Below are 20,897 nucleotides of genomic sequence, written 5' to 3'. Positions count from 1 at the left end.
CATCCCTACACATAGCAAGGCTCTGCATGAACACCTCTCCTTACTTGCTTCCTACAGTAACAGGGAACCAGAGATTTGGGCTGAAATTCCTTTTTCTAATGCTAGTTATCATGGTACAGACTTATCATGTGTCCAGAACAGACCCCAGCAAACCTGAAAAATGGCAGTAAGCAATACTTTGGCAAAGTAACTAGAAGTAGAAATCATGATAATTGTAACTAACTAGGAATGGCAAAGAATCTCATTTGTGTAAAAATATTGAAGAATTCAGAGTAGCCTCTATTCCCTGTCAATAAAACTCTCTAGAGACTGTTATCACAGAAGAGTGAGAAAGAGGCAAGAGTATTCCCGGAGTAGCCAACGGCCCAAGACATGGGGAAATCTGTTGAGATGCTCCACTCTCACAACAAGGATAGGAACTTAAGCTCTGCTATTAGTGAGAATGAAGTTCAAGACTGTGTGCTCTGAAAATTATTTGGTTTTTCAACTATATAAATCATTTGAATAAAAGGATTGGCAGCTCCTTACAAAACTCACCCAGCTGTGGTGGGTACAGCTACAACACCACAATATGCAATAAAAAGTGGGTTTATAATCAAGACCTTTAAGGCTCTTGCCTTTAGCCAATGTACAAGGGGTCCTTTTGGGATGTGTTCATTTGGAGGTTGCATTTTGGGCAACTTCAAAATAGGCAACATTTGAATTTCAGCATATCTGCTGATGACAAGGATACTTCCTGCCTGCTCTTGCTCTGTGTTGATGACTCATCCCACAGCAGCACATTTCCAGCACAGTAAATTCATTAGAACCACAAAGGCAGCTCAGTTACCTCTCTCACGAGAAAGTTTCCTTTTGGTTTTGTCTCAGTTTCTCCTCTTTTTTTCTCTAATTTCTCTGTCATATGAGTCCTCTGACAAATAGCATCCCACACTTCTTTAAAAATTACTATAGAAAGCAGATCCAGTATCTGGACTTTGCTTTGTTCTTAGATCTCAAGGCAGACTAAAGATTGTCCCAAAATTTCATCCAATTTCTGGTCCTCATTTACTCATTTATTATTTTTCTCAAAATGTCAAGGTTTTCTCACCACATAACAACTTTCTTTTCTCATCTCCCTTCAACAGAATAATTGAAAAGTATCTCTGTTCAATTCAACTCCAAATTTCTTTTTTCTCCCATTTGCTTTTCTGTAAGTTTGGCTCTACCATTTCCCCGACCTGTTTTGTCTGTTCCCTGGGAAACATGCTTAAAAAAAAAAAAAAAAAACCAAAAAAAACCCAGGCATACAGAGATACTTTCTTCAGCTTTTATTCATCTTTCCACATAACTGTAATTTCTCTCAATGTTTGAAACCTCCTGTTACTGCCTTTAACCCCTTTCATTTTATTTTAAACTTGGTTGTGCTCCATACACAGCACCTCAGTGATTTCATACAGCAGATTTCGTAGAGCCAGTACCTGCATGGCTCATCTTCTCTGCTTCCCTGTGGTCTGCAAGGGTTTCCTTTACCTCCCTTGTCACAGGCTTCTCTGGTCTCCTCTTTGTAGCTCAGTAGAACCAGTCCTAGCTACTGTTTACCATTTTTTTGGTTCTCTTTTAATCCATGCTATATCCCTGTCATCTCCAAACCATTCTCACAATATGTTTAATTTCAGCTCCTGCCTTGGAGCTCATCCTTTATCTCTGGCTTTATTCACTGGGCTTTTGCTTCCACAGCCTGGAAGTTTCCCTTTGTCAGCTCCCCCTCTGCCTTTCCCCCCGATGTCACCCCCTGCACTCCACAGGGGCTGTCCCAGGAAGGGACTGACTGACACACAGCTTGCATGTCACATTTGAAAGTGAAAGCTCATCACCTCCTGTGCACCTCCTGTCGGCTACAATTTAGTTACTTAAGATGTATCTCCAAACAGGGAGCTCTCCAATTACACTCCTGTTCTCTTGAACTAATTACTGCTAAATTAAATTTTCAAATATGGTGGATTTCTTTTTAATGAACAACAAAATTACCACTTATGAAATGAAACTTCTGAACAATTAAAACACTGACAATTAAATAACTGTATTTTACTTTGCTGTTTGTTTGTTTTTTTCCAGCACAGACTTCCTGGGTACAAAGGAGGCATCTTTACTACTGATGGCAATGTTCCTTTTAGCTGTATTTTATCATGGTCAACAGGTAATGCAAACATTTTCTTCAACCTTTCCCTTTGTGCCTTGCAATTACAAGATGTGACAACAATTACTTTAAAATACCACCTGCCTTTTTATCCTCTTGAGCATATGACCTTTTGCAATTTAATAAACCATATACAGAATCTGATTAAAGAAAGCCCATATCTGACACTGTCTAGCATTCTTAAAGAACATGAACAATATTCTATTCAGCAATACTCAAATTACACAGCATTTTCTATTTGAAGGAACAAACAGGATTATTTTAGACACATGTGCAGTTCTGGAGGCACCTGACAGTTTCAGTGCACCTGAGCAGGCATAAACCCAAAATATAGTAAGGAAATAAAAACCAATAAATAATGAAACTTCTGTGAAATAGCTTATTCTGTTTATAGATAAAAAGCAAAAGACTCAAGGAAATGAGGAAAATTTGGGATAAGCAGCAGTACTTACTCATCTGTGTCAGGGACTACTTACAAGAATCCTTTCACGTGGACCTAGACCTTAAACAGGATTTAGGGGCCTCAGAGCTTTAGGACTGACATCCTCAAGGAGGAATTGAGAAACTGGGTATTTCAGGAATACCTACACAATGCACAGGGAGAGAGAACTGTGGCAAATTTAGATTTAAAATAACAAACACATTGAATAAAAACCAGCATAAGTAGGGTGTTTTCTCCACAGGGTTTCTGCTCCCAAGCTCTGGATGTGAAACACGCTGAGTTGAGGCAGTTTCTAATCATAAAAAGCAAGGGGCACACCGCTCCAAAGAAAGCCCCAAGCACAGTTGCCTTTAGACATTGTTGACTTGCCTAAAGATTTTCTCCACAAGACCATTAAGCTGATAAACTCCAGCATTTCTCAATCCTTCTGGAATGAGGTAGTAAGACAGGAATGATGCTGTGATGAATAAGACAATATTAGGCACTTTATTGCAATAACTTTCTAAGCTGTCCCACAAGTCAGAGCCTCCATTCCTTCCACATGAGAGCAAAAGGAAGCCAACACCTAAATATTCTATTAATTTTCCTACTGTTTATCTTCTTTCTGGGGGAATGAGGAATGAGTGAGTAGGGGAAGCAAGGCATGAAATGCATTTTACATTTAAATTTGATGGAAATCAAGGAACTGTGACATGGCTTTATCATGACATAAAGTTCACTTAGGAATAATATGGAACAAATAAGAACTGAAAACTCAAATTTGGGATAAACCTTATAGTATTCCCAATGATTATTCACATATGTCAAGATAAAAATGTCAAGCTTGGCTAGGCTGAAGCCAGACAATGATCTTCAGGATCCCAATCCTGAGTGTAAATATCTGTCTTCTACAAAAGCCTGCTCTGGGGTGTTTAAGAGTGTTTTCAAGCCCAGAGGCCTGTAAGCAGAGCACAAGATATTTTCCATTTTATTAACCTTTCTGGTTCCATAAAACAGGATGGCTGCATTAGAACTGCCCTTGGAAATGGTCCCTGAGATGTGCTAAGTTCTGCATGTTCTCCCAAATCGTTCATAAGGCCAGTCTATCAATTTAACAGCATCCAAAGGCAGAGTCCAGGAACATTTAATTGAATTGTTTATTTTTTTTTATTATAGAGTGAACATAAAGATTTATGTATAGTTATCAATTTAATATATATAAAAGTTCCATCAAACCACATTAAAATAAAACAATCAAAACCCCAAAACTCTTCTGAAGTGTGAAATAGGAAGCACATTAAGTCCAATGTGCTGTCCTCCAGCATGTCTTCCCATCCCACAAGCTGCAAAAGTTCTCTGAAGTAGAATAGCTTAAAAGTCGTCTTATTCTAGGTGAATTTACTGAAAGAGGTTATTTTTGTAAGATAATATTTATGGATGATCAATTTTTTAATAATTAACTTTTTATTATCCATTGTAATTTAAAATTAATGCCATATTTAGAACCCAAAATTTAAAATTAAATTTGAGAAAAAGGTGTGTTATACCATCTTATTATATTTAATTTAATTGTATCTGACAATTTTCTGTGGAGTGGTTGGGTTGAGCAGCATGCTGAGGACATAATGTTAGGCTTTCTGTGTTATACATCTCTCTTTTCTTCACCAGCTATTGAAATTAGAGGTGTTTATTAAAGGTACATATCAGGGGAGGGAAACATGGACACTTTGGGGTCTAAATCTAGGAATATTTCTTCAGAAAATCAAGCCACAAAAATTAAACTCAACCCTACAATTCTTCTAGTTTTAGCAAATGCAAGAACTTAGCAAAACATCTTCTTAATATTTTCTATTTTCAAATCTCATATGTATCACTCCTTTTCTTCTGAGCTGATAATGCCATCTTGGTAGTTCACTGATGATGAAAGAAAAAATATTTCATGTTTAAATGTGATCACAAATAACCAGAACGATGTTATCTAAAATGTAAAGATTAGCTGCTGCTATTCTGAGCTAGGCTTAGAGATGTGACATTTCCCTGTAGAGCAGCATAAAAATCAGCTCTGAAAAACTACCACACTTTTTTGCCAAGTAGTAGCATTAAATATCTAGAAGCATCAAAGAACCCAAAATCCAGCAGCAGCTCCTGTTTGAAGTCAATCTTTGAAATACCTTTAGAACTCTTTGAAAACTTACAGATAATTTTTTCTTCTCAGTTAGTTGGTAGAGATAAAAGTCAGTTATCTGGTATGGGCTCTGTCTTCTAACATAAAAGAAAGGCAAAGAAAACTGAAAAAGGTTGAAAAATATGTTTAAAATACTCTTTTCTGACAGTCTTTTATTGTTGCCATTAATTCGGGAGATTAATGGACACAAGACAGAAGACCAACATATCAGTAGAAAGAAGTTTGTTTATAAAGCTGGCTACAGCACCCAGAGGGCAAGAAAATCACTGCCAAGTTGCATACAGGCTTTGGAAGTTTCTATCAAGCCACAGTCACTTTTAGCTTTTAGGAAGGAAAGCTCCCTAGAGTACAACCAAAAAATAAGGTCCCTTGCAAAGCGCTTGGATTTTTTTCTCCTGAAGAGTTTGCCATTCATGACTGCTGCTGACTAAAACTGTGACCAAGATGAGTCACCAAACAATGCCTGAGCCCCCTCTTAGTCATTCCCACCCACTGCAGTCTGCTCCTTTATTTTAGTTTGGTATATGAATTATATTTCAAAAAATTCCTCTATCCCAGCACCATCTGATGTCTTTCAAAATTGTAAAATTCATCTATTTGCTGCCACAATACCAGCAAATAGATGGGTCTTCTTTGATGGGTGTTACTATCTCTGGTTGGAGCATCTCAGACCTCACAAATAAATGTTCTCTCTCAGTTTACCAACAATATATATATATATATATATATATATATATATTTCCATCATTTTCAGTAGTGCTGTAGCTTAATAAGTCACCCCTTGTGCAAGATACAGCATCAGCTGCCTTGAAATCTGCTTAAAACTCTGCTTCAGTGTGATGCACACAGAATCTCTGGCAGTATTGGGTTGTCCATGTGCTGACACACGTGTGCCTCTCAGGCAAGTGACACGAGGCTTCAACATGTTCCCTGCCTCAGCTAGGAGACAGCTGCCATTCATGCTTAAATGAATAAGAATTTATATATATATCTATATCAACAATGCAAACATATGCATGCATGTATAAGCTCTGCTGTGCACAGAATTTGTTCTGCACACACACCACACTGGAAATTATTTCACTTCAGTTTTTAGTTGTGGGTATAGACTTTGCATGGATAAATTGTGATTGTAGACTCTGATCCCACACTACAGGCACAGAGTATTGGAGGGGATGGCAGATAGCATATTTTCTGTTATTTTTAAAAATATTAAAGTTGCAAATAACTGCATGTCCCAACAGTACAGCTATATCGTTTTTGTGCTACAGATTTAGACATTCTCTTTGGGTTCACTTTGGGCTGTTATACAGTTTTGATGAAAGATGTTCATTCTTGAGAAGGACATCCTTGCCAAGAGTTTAGAGTTAGCCTTTTGCTAATTTTCTGATTTAAATTGAAAACACTTATGAAAAGGGGAATATATTTCTTTCATATCAATACCTGCCAACGCCTTATCTCCTGTCAGACTCTGTTATCTAAATAATAAAGATATGCTTAAAGGGAAAATAATTTGGTGACACTTTACATCCACTGACCATAGCAGTAATATGCCAAATATTATTTTGCTCACGGTTACTCTGAGAGTCTCACTGCACATAAGGCAAAGAAATAATCTCTTTTTCTGGCAAGAATATCAAATTGTTTCAGAGATCTCCAGCAGCACTGAAGGTGGTTGCATGGCAGGAGCAGCCTGCCAGGATGGCAATACAATCTCTGCTCTTATCTTGTCAGGTTTTATTTTTGCTTCTTTTTCTTTCTGAAACCACAGCTTGAATACACAGCAAGGCTGGATTTTCTGTGGCGTGTTCAAGCAAAAGAAGAAATCAATGAAATGAAGGAGCTGAGGGAGCACAATGAGAACATGCTAAGGAATATTTTACCCAGTCACGTTGCCCGTCACTTCCTGGAGAAGGATCGGGATAATGAAGTATGTGTCAATTTTCTGATATTTTTGTCTAATAAGTAAAAGAAAAGTATGTCTGGTAGGAAATTGCTGAAACTTATTTCTCTATAGTATTCATTGCACAAACACTGCCAATCTTTGGTGTCTGATCAACATTGAAAATCATGTTTTGAAGTAAAGATTCTAGGACCACACCTGGAGTGATGTTCCCTTGTTCTGAACCCATCAGTGGGAAACATATGGGCCACACATAGAGAAATTCTAGCAATAATTCACCAAGATGGTTATGGGACTGGGGGACATAACAATGAGGAGAGGCTGAGACAGCTGAGATCATGCAATTTTAAGAAGAAAAGACTCAAAGAGCATCTTATTGTTGTCTTCAAGTACCTAATGAGTGTTTATAAAGAAGACATTATTAGGGGCCTGGAACATCTCTCCTATGAGGAGAGACTTGGGAAAGAAGATGAGAAGGGATCTCATTATTGCATTTGAATGCCTCCAAGGCAGGTACCAAGAGGATGGTCCCAGGCTCTTTTCAGTGGTGCCCAGGGACAGGACAAGATCAATGGCAATAATTAAAACACAAGATGTTCCACCTCAACGTGAGGAAGAATTGCTTTACATAGAGGGTGGCAGCCCCCTGGAAGAGGCTGCTCACAGAGGTCTGAGTCACCCTTTCTGGAGACATTCCAAACCCACCTTGATGCATTCCTGTGTAACCTGCTCTAGGTGACCCTGCCTGGGCAGGGTGGTTGGCCTGGATGACCTTCAGAGGTCCCTTCCAGCCCCAGAAATTCTGTGATTCTGTGGTTTTGTCAGTCTGTGAAGGCAGAGCAGGGCTCAGCCCTCAAATCAAAAGGGCTGTGAAAGACTTGATCTTAGTCCGCTTTGAAAGCAAACTGTACTAAATGAGATTCAGAAGTTTGTTCCAATCTATGAGTCTATGAAAATCTAGTATTTGAGTCTGTGAAAATCAACTATTCATAGAAAAGGTAGGTGAGTTTAACAGAATGTCTGTGCAAGTTTATGATCCATTGTTGCAGAAGTATTATTAGAGCCCTGACAGTGACTATGGAAGGAGCAAGCTGCAAGAGACCTGAGGCTCTCATATATGCAGACACAACAGAACATTTTTGCCATTTCATATTGCCCCTGAATTGCCCATTTGTGGCAGATAACAAAGCTCCCATTTCAGCAACAGAGTTTGTAGCTATGTTCCTAAAAAGTGTTTGCAGTACACAAAGAAAAGCATGATAATGGATTCTCTGAATATTCCTAACATGAAGTTTGAAGATGGATAATGGAAATTCCAGAATTTGTTTCTGAAAGCAGCAGTAAGTAATTTACTTCTCATTTGAAACAAAGTAAATGCATATTATAATATTACATATATATTAAGGTATTGTATGATGAAATTGGATTTTCTCATGCAATGTTGGAATTATCTTTTTTATGGGAAGGAATGTTGCAAGATTCACCTTGCCAGAATTGACATATCTACTGATGGTGCAGCAAAAAGGAATTAAGGCCACCATTTTCTGTTGTACATTTTGGAAATGGATGTAGGCAGCCTAATTAGACTGCTCAATGAGGAGTCATTGTGTTCTGATTTCAAGTATCACCTAGGGAAAGATGACACAGTGAGAAGCTACAAGAAAAAGCACTTTAGAAATCACTCTTGAGAAATTTTAAACTCTGTGGGTATGAAAGTGCCACAGAAACCCTGCTATGCACATGAGAAAATGTGAGTGTGAAAGCAACCAGGTTCAAATGTTTCATTGCAAATGGAGCAGACCTTGATACCAGCCAGCAGTGTGTTCTGGCATATCTGCATTATGGATTTTCAGGGAACAAATTTCCCATCTTACACTTTCATTCATGTACAGTCACATGCATAATAATCTTCAGAAGCAAGCAGATGCCCCATGGATCACTGCTGATGCTTCAATAATTTGCCACTGAATTAAATTCCACCACCCCTGCTTTTTGTAAGGCAATTTCCAGAGTAACTATACTTGGGGATGATTTATGCATGAGCTGGCAGACAGGAAAATCTACCAGATTTCAGTGCAATCAATCCTGCAGTTCATGTCTGGCCATTAAGTTAATTTCTCTGCTCTCAAAAAAATGAATTCCCAAATATGTACTGTAGTGATTTCTTATGGATGTTTTATTTCTGTCCTTATGCTTCTTACCAAAAATAGAAAAATGGAACAACTGAAGGCTCAGGCAGTTGTTTTCTACCTTCATGATCCAAGGCATGAGTATGGCTGAGTGTATTCATGCTTCTCCTAGCACAGTGTCAGATCTTTCATAAGCATCCACGAATTAATGTGTGTATTACCTATTTCTATACCCACAAAAGGGAATAAGAGTGTTCTTAGAGTATGGCTTCCATGACCCTGAAGATGATCTTCAGTGCAAGAAAGGGTAAGGGCAGAAAGGGAATCAATCACCTTTTCTCAATCAAGGCTTTGCCGTGGCTTTGGAAACGAGAATAATTTCTCCTTGTTTACTCTAAGACACATTGTAAAGGAGCCTGGACAAGCAGAAGCATTAAGCAGCACATCAAAGAGCAGAAGTTCAGGATGCTTTTCTAGGGAGAAGCAGGATAAAGAAAGGCCTGAATTGGTCATGCCAAGTGTATGGCAATCAGCAGTAAATCTTTTTTATCATGAAACCAAACCATCAATATTTCTTAAAGCCACTAGCTAGTAATTTGACAAAAAAGTACTTCAGGTCATAACAACAAAAGAAATGTTCATAAACAGAAATGGAAGTGTCCACCATTACCTAAAACTACAGAAGTTTTGAAGCCAGGAAAAAAAAAACAATCAAAGGAGAATACATATGATGGTGGTATATTAGCTTCAAGAAAGGCATACCAGGAATTGCGGTAGAAATCCCTGGAATCTTTAAAGTTGAAATTTGTTTTTTTTTCCTAAAAATTAGCTTTAGTTCAGACAAGAACTGTCTACATTTTCTTATATGCAATGACACAAGCCCCTTCATAAAAAAAATCTGTCATTCAGTACCAGAGTGAATTATATGAATAATGTAAGTGAAAGCTTATTCCAAGGCATAATTTATCCATATAGCCTTCTGTGACTGATCCCTTATAAGCTGCTTTCTGTCCTTCCCAGTAACTCTATTACCAATCTAACTTCTGTTTCTCCCTCCTTTTGAACCCTAAGAGCAGGAATATCTCCCAGAGCCAGGCAACCAAAGAGTTCCACAGCCACCTTAGGAGAACCAGAGTTTACCAGAGTAAGGTTTTTCTGAAAACTTGTGAATAAACAAACTTGTAAAGAGTTGCAGTAGTGTGAAGTACAAATTATCCACCAGAAAATGTGATAACTGGTATTTGCACTTGACAATGAATCCTTCATGTATTCAAGTCATTCTTCATGTAAATCAAAATTTCTGTTTCACTTTTGCTGGTGTCACTCCTTGACCTGAGAAACAGAAAGAGCAGGCATTCAAAGAAAGGGAAAACCCTGCATATAATCTGCAATAAAAACATTAAGACCTGTCAGCCTCCTCCTGTTGAACGTGGCTAACCCTTAAAATACTCATGTCAACATCAGATGTTAAGGAGTTATATATGGAAAGATTAAGAAAGCTATTTTAATTGCTGCCAATTACATTTTCTCCATTAGGCTAACATTTCATTTTTCCTCATTTTTTCAGGAATTATACTCTCAGTCCTATGATGCTGTTGGTGTGATGTTTGCTTCTATACCTGGATTTGCTGACTTTTATTCCCAGACTGAGATGAATAACCAAGGAGTAGAATGTCTGCGCTTACTGAATGAAATCATTGCAGACTTTGATGAGGTAATGCCAGCTACTAGAGGAAACCTGATAGTGTTTAAACTATGAGTTTTAAATGGCAAATATGTCATCCTAAATTATCAGATTTGGTAATTATTTTGCTTCAAATAGTTCTCTGATTTTTTTGCTCATATTAAAATTGTCTGGTTTGCTTTTTTTGCCCTTCATCCTGCCAACCTTGTTCTGAATGATCTAAAGAGATAGAGACTGAAAGAAATACTTAAGTATAAATATCCATAAAAGCACAAATCTGCACCAGAGTATCTGAAAGTAGAAAATACTTCAGTTCTGTAGAAGAAAGAAGTATAAACATCCCTGCAACTGTTCTGAAAAATACTGGTCTAAATACAAACAGGTAAAGGTGCTGCTTTAAAGGTGTTGGTTGAATGGATTCAATGGATATTAAAGGGTAAAACAGTGTCCAGTTAAATGTGAAGCAGAGAGCTCAGAAGCAAATATTAGGTAAAGAATGGAAGGTGGTTGTGACATATTAACTGAGAAGACTTATCTGGTTAGGATTTTTGTAGAGAGATAAATGAAGTTCAGCTGCTTGTTTCACTGAAGACTTCAGCAGTGAAAGGATTTTTTTTTTTTAATAGAAAGGACACAGAAAGGAAAAATAATGTATTTATGTTTTCTGTGCAGATAATTTCAGAAAAGGAGCTGAGGAGGGGACAAGGTAAAAAGGAGGAGATAAGTCAAATCACCAATGTAGCTATTGTTGGGTGAAAGCAAAGAAAACCTGGTAACTAAAGAGGAAGTCAGGATAAATTTGTATACTCTGCAAAGTAGTTTGTAAGGAAGTTTAAACACGTGGTATCATGTCCTGCAATGAGCCCAAGAGCAATTAGGAAAAGAGACAAAGAATAGGCCAATGAAGAGCTTTAAAAGAATTTCAAAACCAGGAAGGATGAAAAAATACTGTCAAAATTACCTAGCAGAGAGAATTTTAACCTCTATCCTGCAGGCAGTTTTCAGGAGTGTGTTGCCCTCCTGAGATCCCTGAGTGGTAAAAATAGAATTGGAACCACCTCTACCTAGCAACAAGATTGGACCTGTGCTCCAGACTGCGATGGTCCAGAAAGAAAAGGGAAGGAGGAAATATGGTGTCATTGGTCTGTGACTTCCATCCTGGGCACTTGCATGGGGAATGAGTGGTTGCTCATAAAGATTGTAGCAAGGCTAAGAGATTACTGAAATGCAGAGTTTATCCATATAATTGGTGAGATACTAAAACTATGAGTGGGAAATAGAAGAATTCACCGGGAACACTTCCCTGTGCATTTTGACTGAGAACAAAATCTCTCCCTCACAAGAAGAACTCTGTCACCTTCTAAGCTCCTGCACTGCATTCCCTGTGGATATAAATTCCTGCTCCTTACCTCCAGGATCTAGCACAGCTGTCAGCATGCTTCTTGATTAATAGTTTTGTTTCTATTTCCAGATCTGATTAAAAAGATTACCACTCAAATTAATTCATAGCAATAGTCTTCATATTAAGATATTTTGTCATGCACATTCACGTAATCTTCACAACAAAATTCCTTTGCTGCTGTGGCAATTACTGAAGACAAGGTTTTAATCAAAACCCTAACACAATATTACTTTCAGGCCCCTAACACCTGCTCTGTAATTAATAAAGGACCTAATTAGAGACTGCATTATGTCCCAGACATGTTTAGTTGAAGAATAGATATGTTCTTAGTACAGGTAGCAAATGAAATTATGGGATCCCCTGCTGACTGCTAACCTACTTGCAGCATGGTGGTGTCATTAGTTTACTCTGTCTAAACAATCTGAAAGGTGATATGCCAGACAGAACCACTGAAAGGAGTAACCTTACCCATGGAAAAGGAACCACAAATCATTCCAAGTGCAATGTTACAGGGTTAGCAAGGTTTCCATGTAACTGTTGACTGACACTCTACAATGTCACGATTCCTTCATTTTTACCTGTGCTCCTTGCCAAAATTGCCTGCTGTCCAGTACAGCCCTGGGAGGAAAATGCAGATGTGCAGCTTGAGAGCAGAACAGCTCTGACATCCATGGGGAAACTGCAAGTGAACACCTCTGCAGAGATACCCTGATGTAGAAATCTTAGCAAGGAGTGTAAGACATGGGCACCTGATAACTTTTGATACATCCCAGGTGATTTGGGGCACCCACAGGGCGTTGTCAGCTCCCACCCTGCATTGCCAGAAAACTCATGCTCTGGAGCAGGGCACTGGAGGTGTTCAAGGCAAGAGTACTCTAGATCACCCTGAACATATGTGTTTAGACAACTGAATTGAGTTCCCAAGCTCAGATCACATTCTACACAGTGAATTGCCCCTTTTCCTTACGGAGATAAAACATTAGAGATGAAATGTCTACAGGGCTAAAATGATGCTTATGAATTAAAGCAACGGTAGAAATACAAATTTATCTGCTTTGGAAAATGTGATAGATACATGAGAAAGAAATCTGGGACATCTCTTCTTTTTAGAGGGTTTTCCTTGTCAGTGCAACACAGCAAGGTTACAGTCTGGATCTTTTACTTTGATTTCCACATAATAGATCTATGTTAGGAAGACAAAGCCAGTTACAAAAAAATATTAAATAAATAGTGAATATTGGAACAGAACCTGTCACTGACAACTGCAGGGGGTAGGTACCCACAGACGAGTCAGATTGTGACTGGGTCTTTCTTAGGGAGTGGGAGAATGTGGTCCAGAAGTGAGTTTTGCAGAATAGGTGGTTGACTATTGCCAAAATACAGCTTTCACTCAGTTTTCTTTTTCCCTCATGGTTCACAAATGTTTTTACTTCCAAATTTTCCAGTCTTCCTGCCAGCTGAGGCAGAACAGGAGGTGCTAATTTCTGGACTAGCAAAAATAAACAAATATGAACATTGAAAACCTACCCTTTCTAATTATTTGCTTTTTATATGACTGTAGTTCTAAGACACATACAGGGCTAAAAGCCCTTTCTTAGAGATGTTAGACCAGAAAATTAATATCATAACATTTCTGCAGATATTATGAGGCTTGAAGGAATTTTTTAATGTAATATTGTTTCTAGGCTATTTAATCTGTCATTTATTTATGTTAATATTACAGTTGGGCTTTGTGTTTTCAGAAGAGCTTTCTTGTTCACAGATTCTTTTATCTTGCATTTTATTTATCCTGCAGTGATTACATAGTGTATATCACAACAGATATTATGTTGACGCAAGCAGAGGTTTTACCAGAACAATGGATACTGCTTTCAGATTCTTTGATTACTTTGCAGTTGGGTGCTATGTCCTGCAATATTCTCTTTTTGTAGAATTTTGTGATCCCAGAGTCTGATCTCCACACAACCGTGGCTGTACATGAATTGCAGCACCAAGCCATGAGTTTCTTTTTAGATACAAACCACATTCTAGTGTTTGAAAATGTGTCCCTGGACTACAATGTTAAATTAGCAGCCTATTTAAAATGTTTTTACAAATGACAGCTGATTTAGGACTGGGTTGGAATATCTTTCCCTAATATCAAAATCCATCATCCTGTCATACCATGAAGAAAGTAATTAGTAAATAGAGCATTATTTGAAGAAGGAAAGAATCTATTTAATAGATCATATAAAGCAGGGGGAAAAAAGAAGCAAACAGAAGATTTGGAAACAATAATGAATAAAAAAAAAAAACATAACTTGGGATAATTTTTTCTAAATTGCATCACAGCCAATGTTTTTTCTGTCCTAAAAAGGGTAATTTTAGATATTTATTATACATTTTAAATTAGTGAGCTATTTGCTGTTGCTTCCAGCAACCATCTGGAAATGAAAATATGGACTGTTTTAAAGCAAGACCATTTTCTCCCCTTGCTCAAACACATGGTGTTCTCAGACTGCTCACAGAGGCAGAGGCACAAGAAACAATATTTTTCTTTAAGAGAGCAGTTGGAAGAGCTGCCCTTGTGAGAGGGAAAGGTACACAATGGGCTGTTCTGGCAGTTTGAAGAAAAATGAGAAGCAGGTCAAGTCTTTGGACTTTCCTGGCTTGGATAGCAGCCATTAAGCATATGGCTTTGTATTCCCTCCGTGGAATGCTGTGCAGCCTCCCTGGGAGACAGATGGTGCCATATCTGCACACCAACAGCAAAGCTCCCGTGGCCCCAGAGCTCTGGCTGGGGTTACTTCAGTGGCTGGGGATATTTCATGTTCTGCCTTTGGTATGTTTCTCCCTTTGAATGAAATAGTGCCTTTAGTGGACAGGAAATTCCAACCCACAAGATGGAAAAAAGAATGTACAGTGTAGAAAAAGAAAGGGGAAAAATATTTTGTTGTATTTTTGCTTGACCACAAAACTGCTCTTTTCCATTTAAATGCTAAAACTTGAGCCTTTAGAATTGAAAGTTTGAAATTCCTTTTCTGGGTTAAGTGCTTTTTTTTCCTCCCATGACTTCGTAACCATATTGATCCCTAAATTTATTAGATACCATACAGTTTATCACAAAGTTTCACAGGGTATTTGGCATTAACACCAGCAACAAACAGTTCCCTATGATGAGGTGATTAATGCCCATATCCCATACTCTGTTGTCACTGATAGAATCCACATCCTGAACTCTGCTAAGGTCTTTCAAGGAATATAAAGGTCTGGCTTCTATTTCATGGAAATTCTTAAGTTAAACCATAAATATGGACTTGGAATAGGGACCAAATTTTCACTCCCACTTCATTCAGTACTTTAGTCATTCAGCTATTTTTTTTCTCTTCCAGATTCTCATCTGAAAAGTTCTTTTTAACACTCATATATAGCAAATCCCAAATACATACAGTGATTTACCATTTCCCATTGGTTCTTGGAATTTTTGTTAGAAGGGGAAAATACATAAATGTATAGATTGAATGATCCAATAGACACACTGGTGTCCAGTCTGACCCTAAGTAGGGGGAAACAGGGAATATAAAAGGACTTGGTGTCTTACAGGATTTCTTTGGAGGCATCTACCTCCATCCATTGACTGTGTATAGAATGGTTTGGGTTGGAAGATCATCTCATTCCAAACCCCCTGCCATGGTCAGGGACACCTTCTACTGAGCCAGGTTGCTCAGAACCTTAACCAGCCTGGTCTTGAATATTGGTCTCATCACCATAATTGTTGCTGTAGCAGCACTTTGCAAACCATTCCTCAAGTAGAGTTTTAGGAATAATTTTAGGTCATCAAGTCTTCTCTTCACATATACATGGACAGAGAGTTTGTCTTCACTAATATTCAGGGATCATGCCTCAGGAAATGCAGGATTTGGATGCATTTCTCTTGTATGCATGTCTTATATTATCCATTGTGGAATTTACCAAACAGCCCTCAGTGAGTAGATGTTCCAGAGTCCCAGACCAGTGTTCCCTAGGACCCAGAATAAATTGTACACCATGACAGACTGGAAAGTGTAAAGATACATTCTCAGATCTGTAGAAGTATTTTGTGTTAGGAATTACAGAAGTAACAGTATTTTTCTTTTTACATGTGTATTAGTTACTAGGTGAAGAGAGATTTCAAGATATTGAAAAAATTAAAACAATTGGCAGCACGTACATGGCCGTGTCAGGATTGTCACCTGAAAAACAGGTAAGAGGATAATTTTCTTTAAGAAGCAAAGCTTGTGATTATTCTGACCATTCATATTCAAAAATATAAGTGTTATCTTTGTGTTGTTCATAAAACTTGTTTTGCTGAAATAAAATAGACATTTGGGGCTTCTGGCAGACAGCAGTTGCACTTCTTGATGAATTGAAATGCCATCTTGTGCTTGGAACAAGAACCATATGGATCCTTTCCTCAAATTTAGGTTTATAGGAGAAAAAAGTTTCAGTCACATCAATGTGAATCTAGATCAGGTCTTTCTATATCTTCAGACATACTCTAAAGCCACCTCAGTAACTCAGACAGAAATCTGACTGACAACCTCCAATAACTGATGAAGAGAGAGGGTCTATTAACTGACAGTGTACTTATGCAAGGGTAAGTATACTCATGCTGCATTTATTCTTTATTTTTGATGCAGCATGTCTACAGACAGCATGATAACTACACATCAAAAAGAAAGCAGGTCATTGGTTCAACTGAAGAACAAACAAACCAAGCTGAGGGGATAAATAGTCACAGGGGACACATGCACAGTCACAGCCATAAACCTCACATAAGTCAGATGAGAGAAATCCATTCATAATTCCACCCAAGAATTTGCTTGGAAACAAATTAGATAAGGCGCTAAAATACATCCAGTGAGAAGTCATCTGTTGCTGAAATCTGGTTTTTTTTTGGCAACTGGTGCCAGTCCCCAGGAAGAGCTGCACAAAAGGGGTGCAATGCCTCTGGTTGATCACAGGCTGGGAATCAGATTTGCCCACATTGATCACAACTTCTGAAAAGCAGCAGCCAGATTATCATGAGCTTTATAAACCAGAAAATTTCCACTGTTTGTTAAGAATACATTAAAAAGCTCGTGGAGTGTAACTAGCTGAGCATCTCCCACCTACAGAGTAACAAGCGATGCTGACAGCTAGAAATCCATAAAACTGGATATGCATGGGATTTTTGATTGTCAAAATGCTTCTGTGTAGACATGAGCAAAGAAGGATAGAACACCAGGGAGATACTCGGTTATAGCTACACAGCTCCTAATGACTTCCTTTAACTCTGGATGGGGATAAAAATTCAAAGGGAGAAAAGCTTTATTGCCTTTACAAGACTGATTAATTCATCTCTTTTCTTGAACTATAATAGCTTAATGGAATTTTAATGGGTGTTTTAAATGTACTTGTCATACGTACATGTCTGCCACCTTGTCAGCACCTAAGAGGTGCAGGCTGCTGAGGGAGGTTGGCATGCTGAGAACAGAGCCAGTTCAGGATAAGGACCAAGCATGGTGTGAACAGAGCAGGGTGATGCCAAGGAGAGGTTCATGTTCAGTGTTAAACACACAGGATGATGAAAACTGCAAGGGCTAGACTGCATCACCCAGGGAGAGACTTCCAATCCTTTGTATTATGAACTATGAATTTGTAGAAGGAATTGCCTTGCTTCAGAACAGATGAGACGACATCAAACAATCGTTGGGCCAAGCCCACATCCATCTGTTCTGCTGGTGTTCTGGGAAGACTAAAGCCTACTGCTGGTCCCCATCTGTATATTGACTGGTTTGTAGGAATGGAAGGGAAGGAGCAGGGAGTGACTTGCCTGCCCTAAGCAAGGCAATTAATGAGCTACAGAAGAGCCTTTTCTCTCTCCTTTGAGCAATCCCAGATTGCCTGGCTTGCCCTGTTGTTCCTGTCATCATCACATCTCTGAGAGCACTTGAATTGATGCTTTTCCTGGGTACAGTGTCAGCAAAGGAGAATTACACATCCCTCACTTCTTTTACTCTACTTCATGCTTTTGTGGATCATCCCTTGTTCTCACTAGATTTTGACCCTTGACTGAGCAAACTCAGTCCTCTCTATACTTTCTTTCTCTGCCTCAGACATGTTTCACATGCTTTGTTAATTCTCATCATTGCCTGATTGTTGACAGAAAGTTACTTTCTCTGGCCCTTTAAGCTGTTGTCTATCCAGTTATACAAGCACAAGCTAATGACAAGCACTACCATTAACAGCAGTGTACCTCTTTCATCTAGAATGTTGAGGCTAAATTCCAAATGTAAACCCTTGGTACTTGTAGAGATGGATAGCAGCTGGGCAAATGAAAAACTTCATTAACATTTTGGTGTATAACTTTTTCCTCAGCAATGTGAAGACAAATGGGGACATTTGTGTGCTCTGGCTGACTTCTCCATAGCTCTGAATGAAAGCATACAGGAGATCAACAAGCATTCCTTCAACAACTTTGAACTCCGGATTGGTAAGCATGGCTCAAACACCAGAGTTAAAATGAGCTTTTGTCTGGGGGGTTGTGACTCCATTGAGGACAATTTAGAAGAGCCCAAATACTGTATCCTCTGTTTTCAAATTGATTTCATCCCAGGCAAAGTCAGAAATAGAAATATCCCATTTGTAGAATATAGGCCCTGATTTGGGGATTGCAGGATTTCAGCATTTCACTGAACTATGAACAGGGAACATAATTAATTTACTGTCTTAAGTAAGTCTGGTACTAAGAACCCATAGATATAACACAGAAAGTGAACATGACAACCTAGATCCAACCCCAAGACTGGTACTCACACAGTCTCTAATCTCCCTGCATAATATTCTTCTTCAGTAAAAAAAGTAGTTTCTCCCAACCCCTGGGAGTAGTACTTCTGTTTTGCACAAAAACTGAATTCCACCTCTGACTTGATCAGTGGCAGCAGCTCTAAATTGCTGTGATGGGTAAGCAATTGTTCTTGATGGAACATCCTACATGGGCAGTGGGATGGGACATAAAAAAGAGGCCTGAATATATGGCACATAGCAGGAATAAATTTGATGACTTCTCACATTGACCTGATCACTGGCCAAAACAAAACAAATCACCTGGAAGGGACATGTCTTTTATAGATAACCCTACCATAGAAAAACTGAGCAATATTCATCAATCATAGCATAGAGGGTCAGAGCATCACTATCTGATCTGCACTTCCTAACAATTTTGAATGCAAAACTCATAGTTCCCAAAATTTCTCAAGGAACGAGCATTCACATTTAGTAAGTGTGCATCACATGTAAAGATTTCATAGAGCCCAAATGCAAGAGTATTTGATAATATTCTGATCACCATTTAAAAAAAAAATCTTCAAAAAAAACCTAAGAAACTAAAATCCTTTTTCCAAAAGATATCTTGCACTCTACTAAAATTATTCTTAAATCACTATTCTAGAAAAAAACCAACAGATATTGCTTGTATTTTTATGCAAAAATGCAGTCTTTCAATAGCTTCAGAGAATGCTTTAACATTTTCACTTCATGGAATATAAGAATGCAATTTCTTGACTGCATAGCACTAACAAGGTCACCCCCAACAAGTGCAGTTCCAGAAGTCTTTCCTATTGTCTGAGGATACGTTTTCAGGAGCTTTGCCAACAATGTGAGGAATACAGATGACACAAAAGTATTGTAATTCCACTCATAAGGGTGTTCCATAAAATAAAACTGTTGATATCACTTTTCAAGTTTTATAGCTTTTTCAGATTTTTTTGCTTTGTTTAATTTATTTAAATATGGACTTCTTTCTTAAGCCTGGAGATAAGCGTATCTGAACCAGGCTTCATCTCATTCTTAAGTGCAAATATGAGTTTTAGTCATTATTGCATACAGTTTATCTTCTCTTTTTTCTCTTTTCTTCTTTTTTCTTTGTTTTTTTTTTTTTTTTTTTGTTTCTTTGTTTTTTTAACTAGGGATTAGCCATGGCTCTGTTGTAGCAGGAGTTATCGGTGCTAAGAAACCCCAGTACGATATCTGGGGCAAGACAGTGAATTTGGCAAGTCGAATGGACAGCACAGGTGTTAGTGACAGAATTCAAGTGCCTGAAGAAACGTATCTGATCCTGAAGGACCGGGGATTTGCCTTCGACTACCGTGGAGAAATTTATGTCAAAGGTATCAGTGAACAGGAAGGAAAAATCAAAACATATTTTCTTCTAGGAAGAGTTCAACCAAATCCTCTGATCTTGCAACCAAGAAAACTGACTGGACAGTATTCATTAGCAGCAGTTGTATTAGGACTTGTACAGTCTCTTAACAGGCAAAAACAGAAACAAATTCTTAATGAGAACAATAACTCTGGAATCATAAAAGGACATTACAACCGGAGGACTTTGCTCACTCCTGGTGGATCTGAGGCAGCAGCCCAAGCAGAGGGGGCTGACAAAACTGAATTGCCATAATCAGCATTGTTTGTGGGGTTGTTTTTGTATTTCTTTTATATATAAAAATAAATATACAAATAAAAAGGGTTTAATTTTTTTTAGAAGGGGTGTGATTTTTTTTTTTTTACTGGTGTGATATTTTGATGAGATTCAAATTCCTATATTTTAACAAATGGTGCCAGCATCTCTCCCCAACCAGCTGTGGTTAACCTGTGAACATACAGACAGAGTAGGTGTAGCCTACTCAGCTGTATACCACTCAGCTGTATCATCTACCTGCAGGAAGGAGCAATAAATAAACCCCTGACTGGAGGCATTTAGAACATGAATTGGGCAGAGAATTAATGATGGCAAAAGGAGGAAATATTGTCCACATTTTTCAGATGAAAGCAAAACAAAAGTGAGTACCTTTAATTGCCTTCAAGTAGATTTATACAATCTAAGGTTGTTGCCTTCTCCCCATAACTACAGGAAAAGTATTGACAATACAGCCAAAGGATTTCAAGGTGTGTCATCTGCCCATGTATGAGGGTCTGGAAGACAGAAGGGATGAATCTTGT

The 20,897-nt window shown here is 38.2% G+C and overlaps 1 protein-coding gene across 2 annotated transcripts in view; it reads left to right on the top strand.

The window, feature by feature from the left end:
- ADCY8 (adenylate cyclase 8) overlaps positions 1-20,443 on the top strand; it is a 115,692-nt gene extending 95,249 nt beyond the window's left edge. For both annotated transcript variants that reach the window (XM_014264426.3, XM_014264428.3), the window contains 6 exons: positions 2,095-2,176; positions 6,554-6,712; positions 10,382-10,528; positions 16,030-16,122; positions 18,279-18,393; positions 19,868-20,443. In XM_014264426.3, coding sequence (XP_014119901.1) covers positions 2,095-2,176; positions 6,554-6,712; positions 10,382-10,528; positions 16,030-16,122; positions 18,279-18,393; positions 19,868-20,355 — 1,084 coding nt within the window. In that variant the 3' untranslated portion in view covers positions 20,356-20,443. The remainder of the gene's footprint in view (positions 1-2,094; positions 2,177-6,553; positions 6,713-10,381; positions 10,529-16,029; positions 16,123-18,278; positions 18,394-19,867) is intronic.
- Positions 20,444-20,897: the final 454 nt, after the last annotated feature.

Source organism: Zonotrichia albicollis, chromosome 1, assembly GCF_047830755.1.
Source record: "Zonotrichia albicollis isolate bZonAlb1 chromosome 1, bZonAlb1.hap1, whole genome shotgun sequence".
Lineage (NCBI taxonomy): Eukaryota > Metazoa > Chordata > Aves > Passeriformes > Passerellidae > Zonotrichia > Zonotrichia albicollis.
This window is presented reverse-complemented; position numbering and strand designations above follow the sequence as displayed.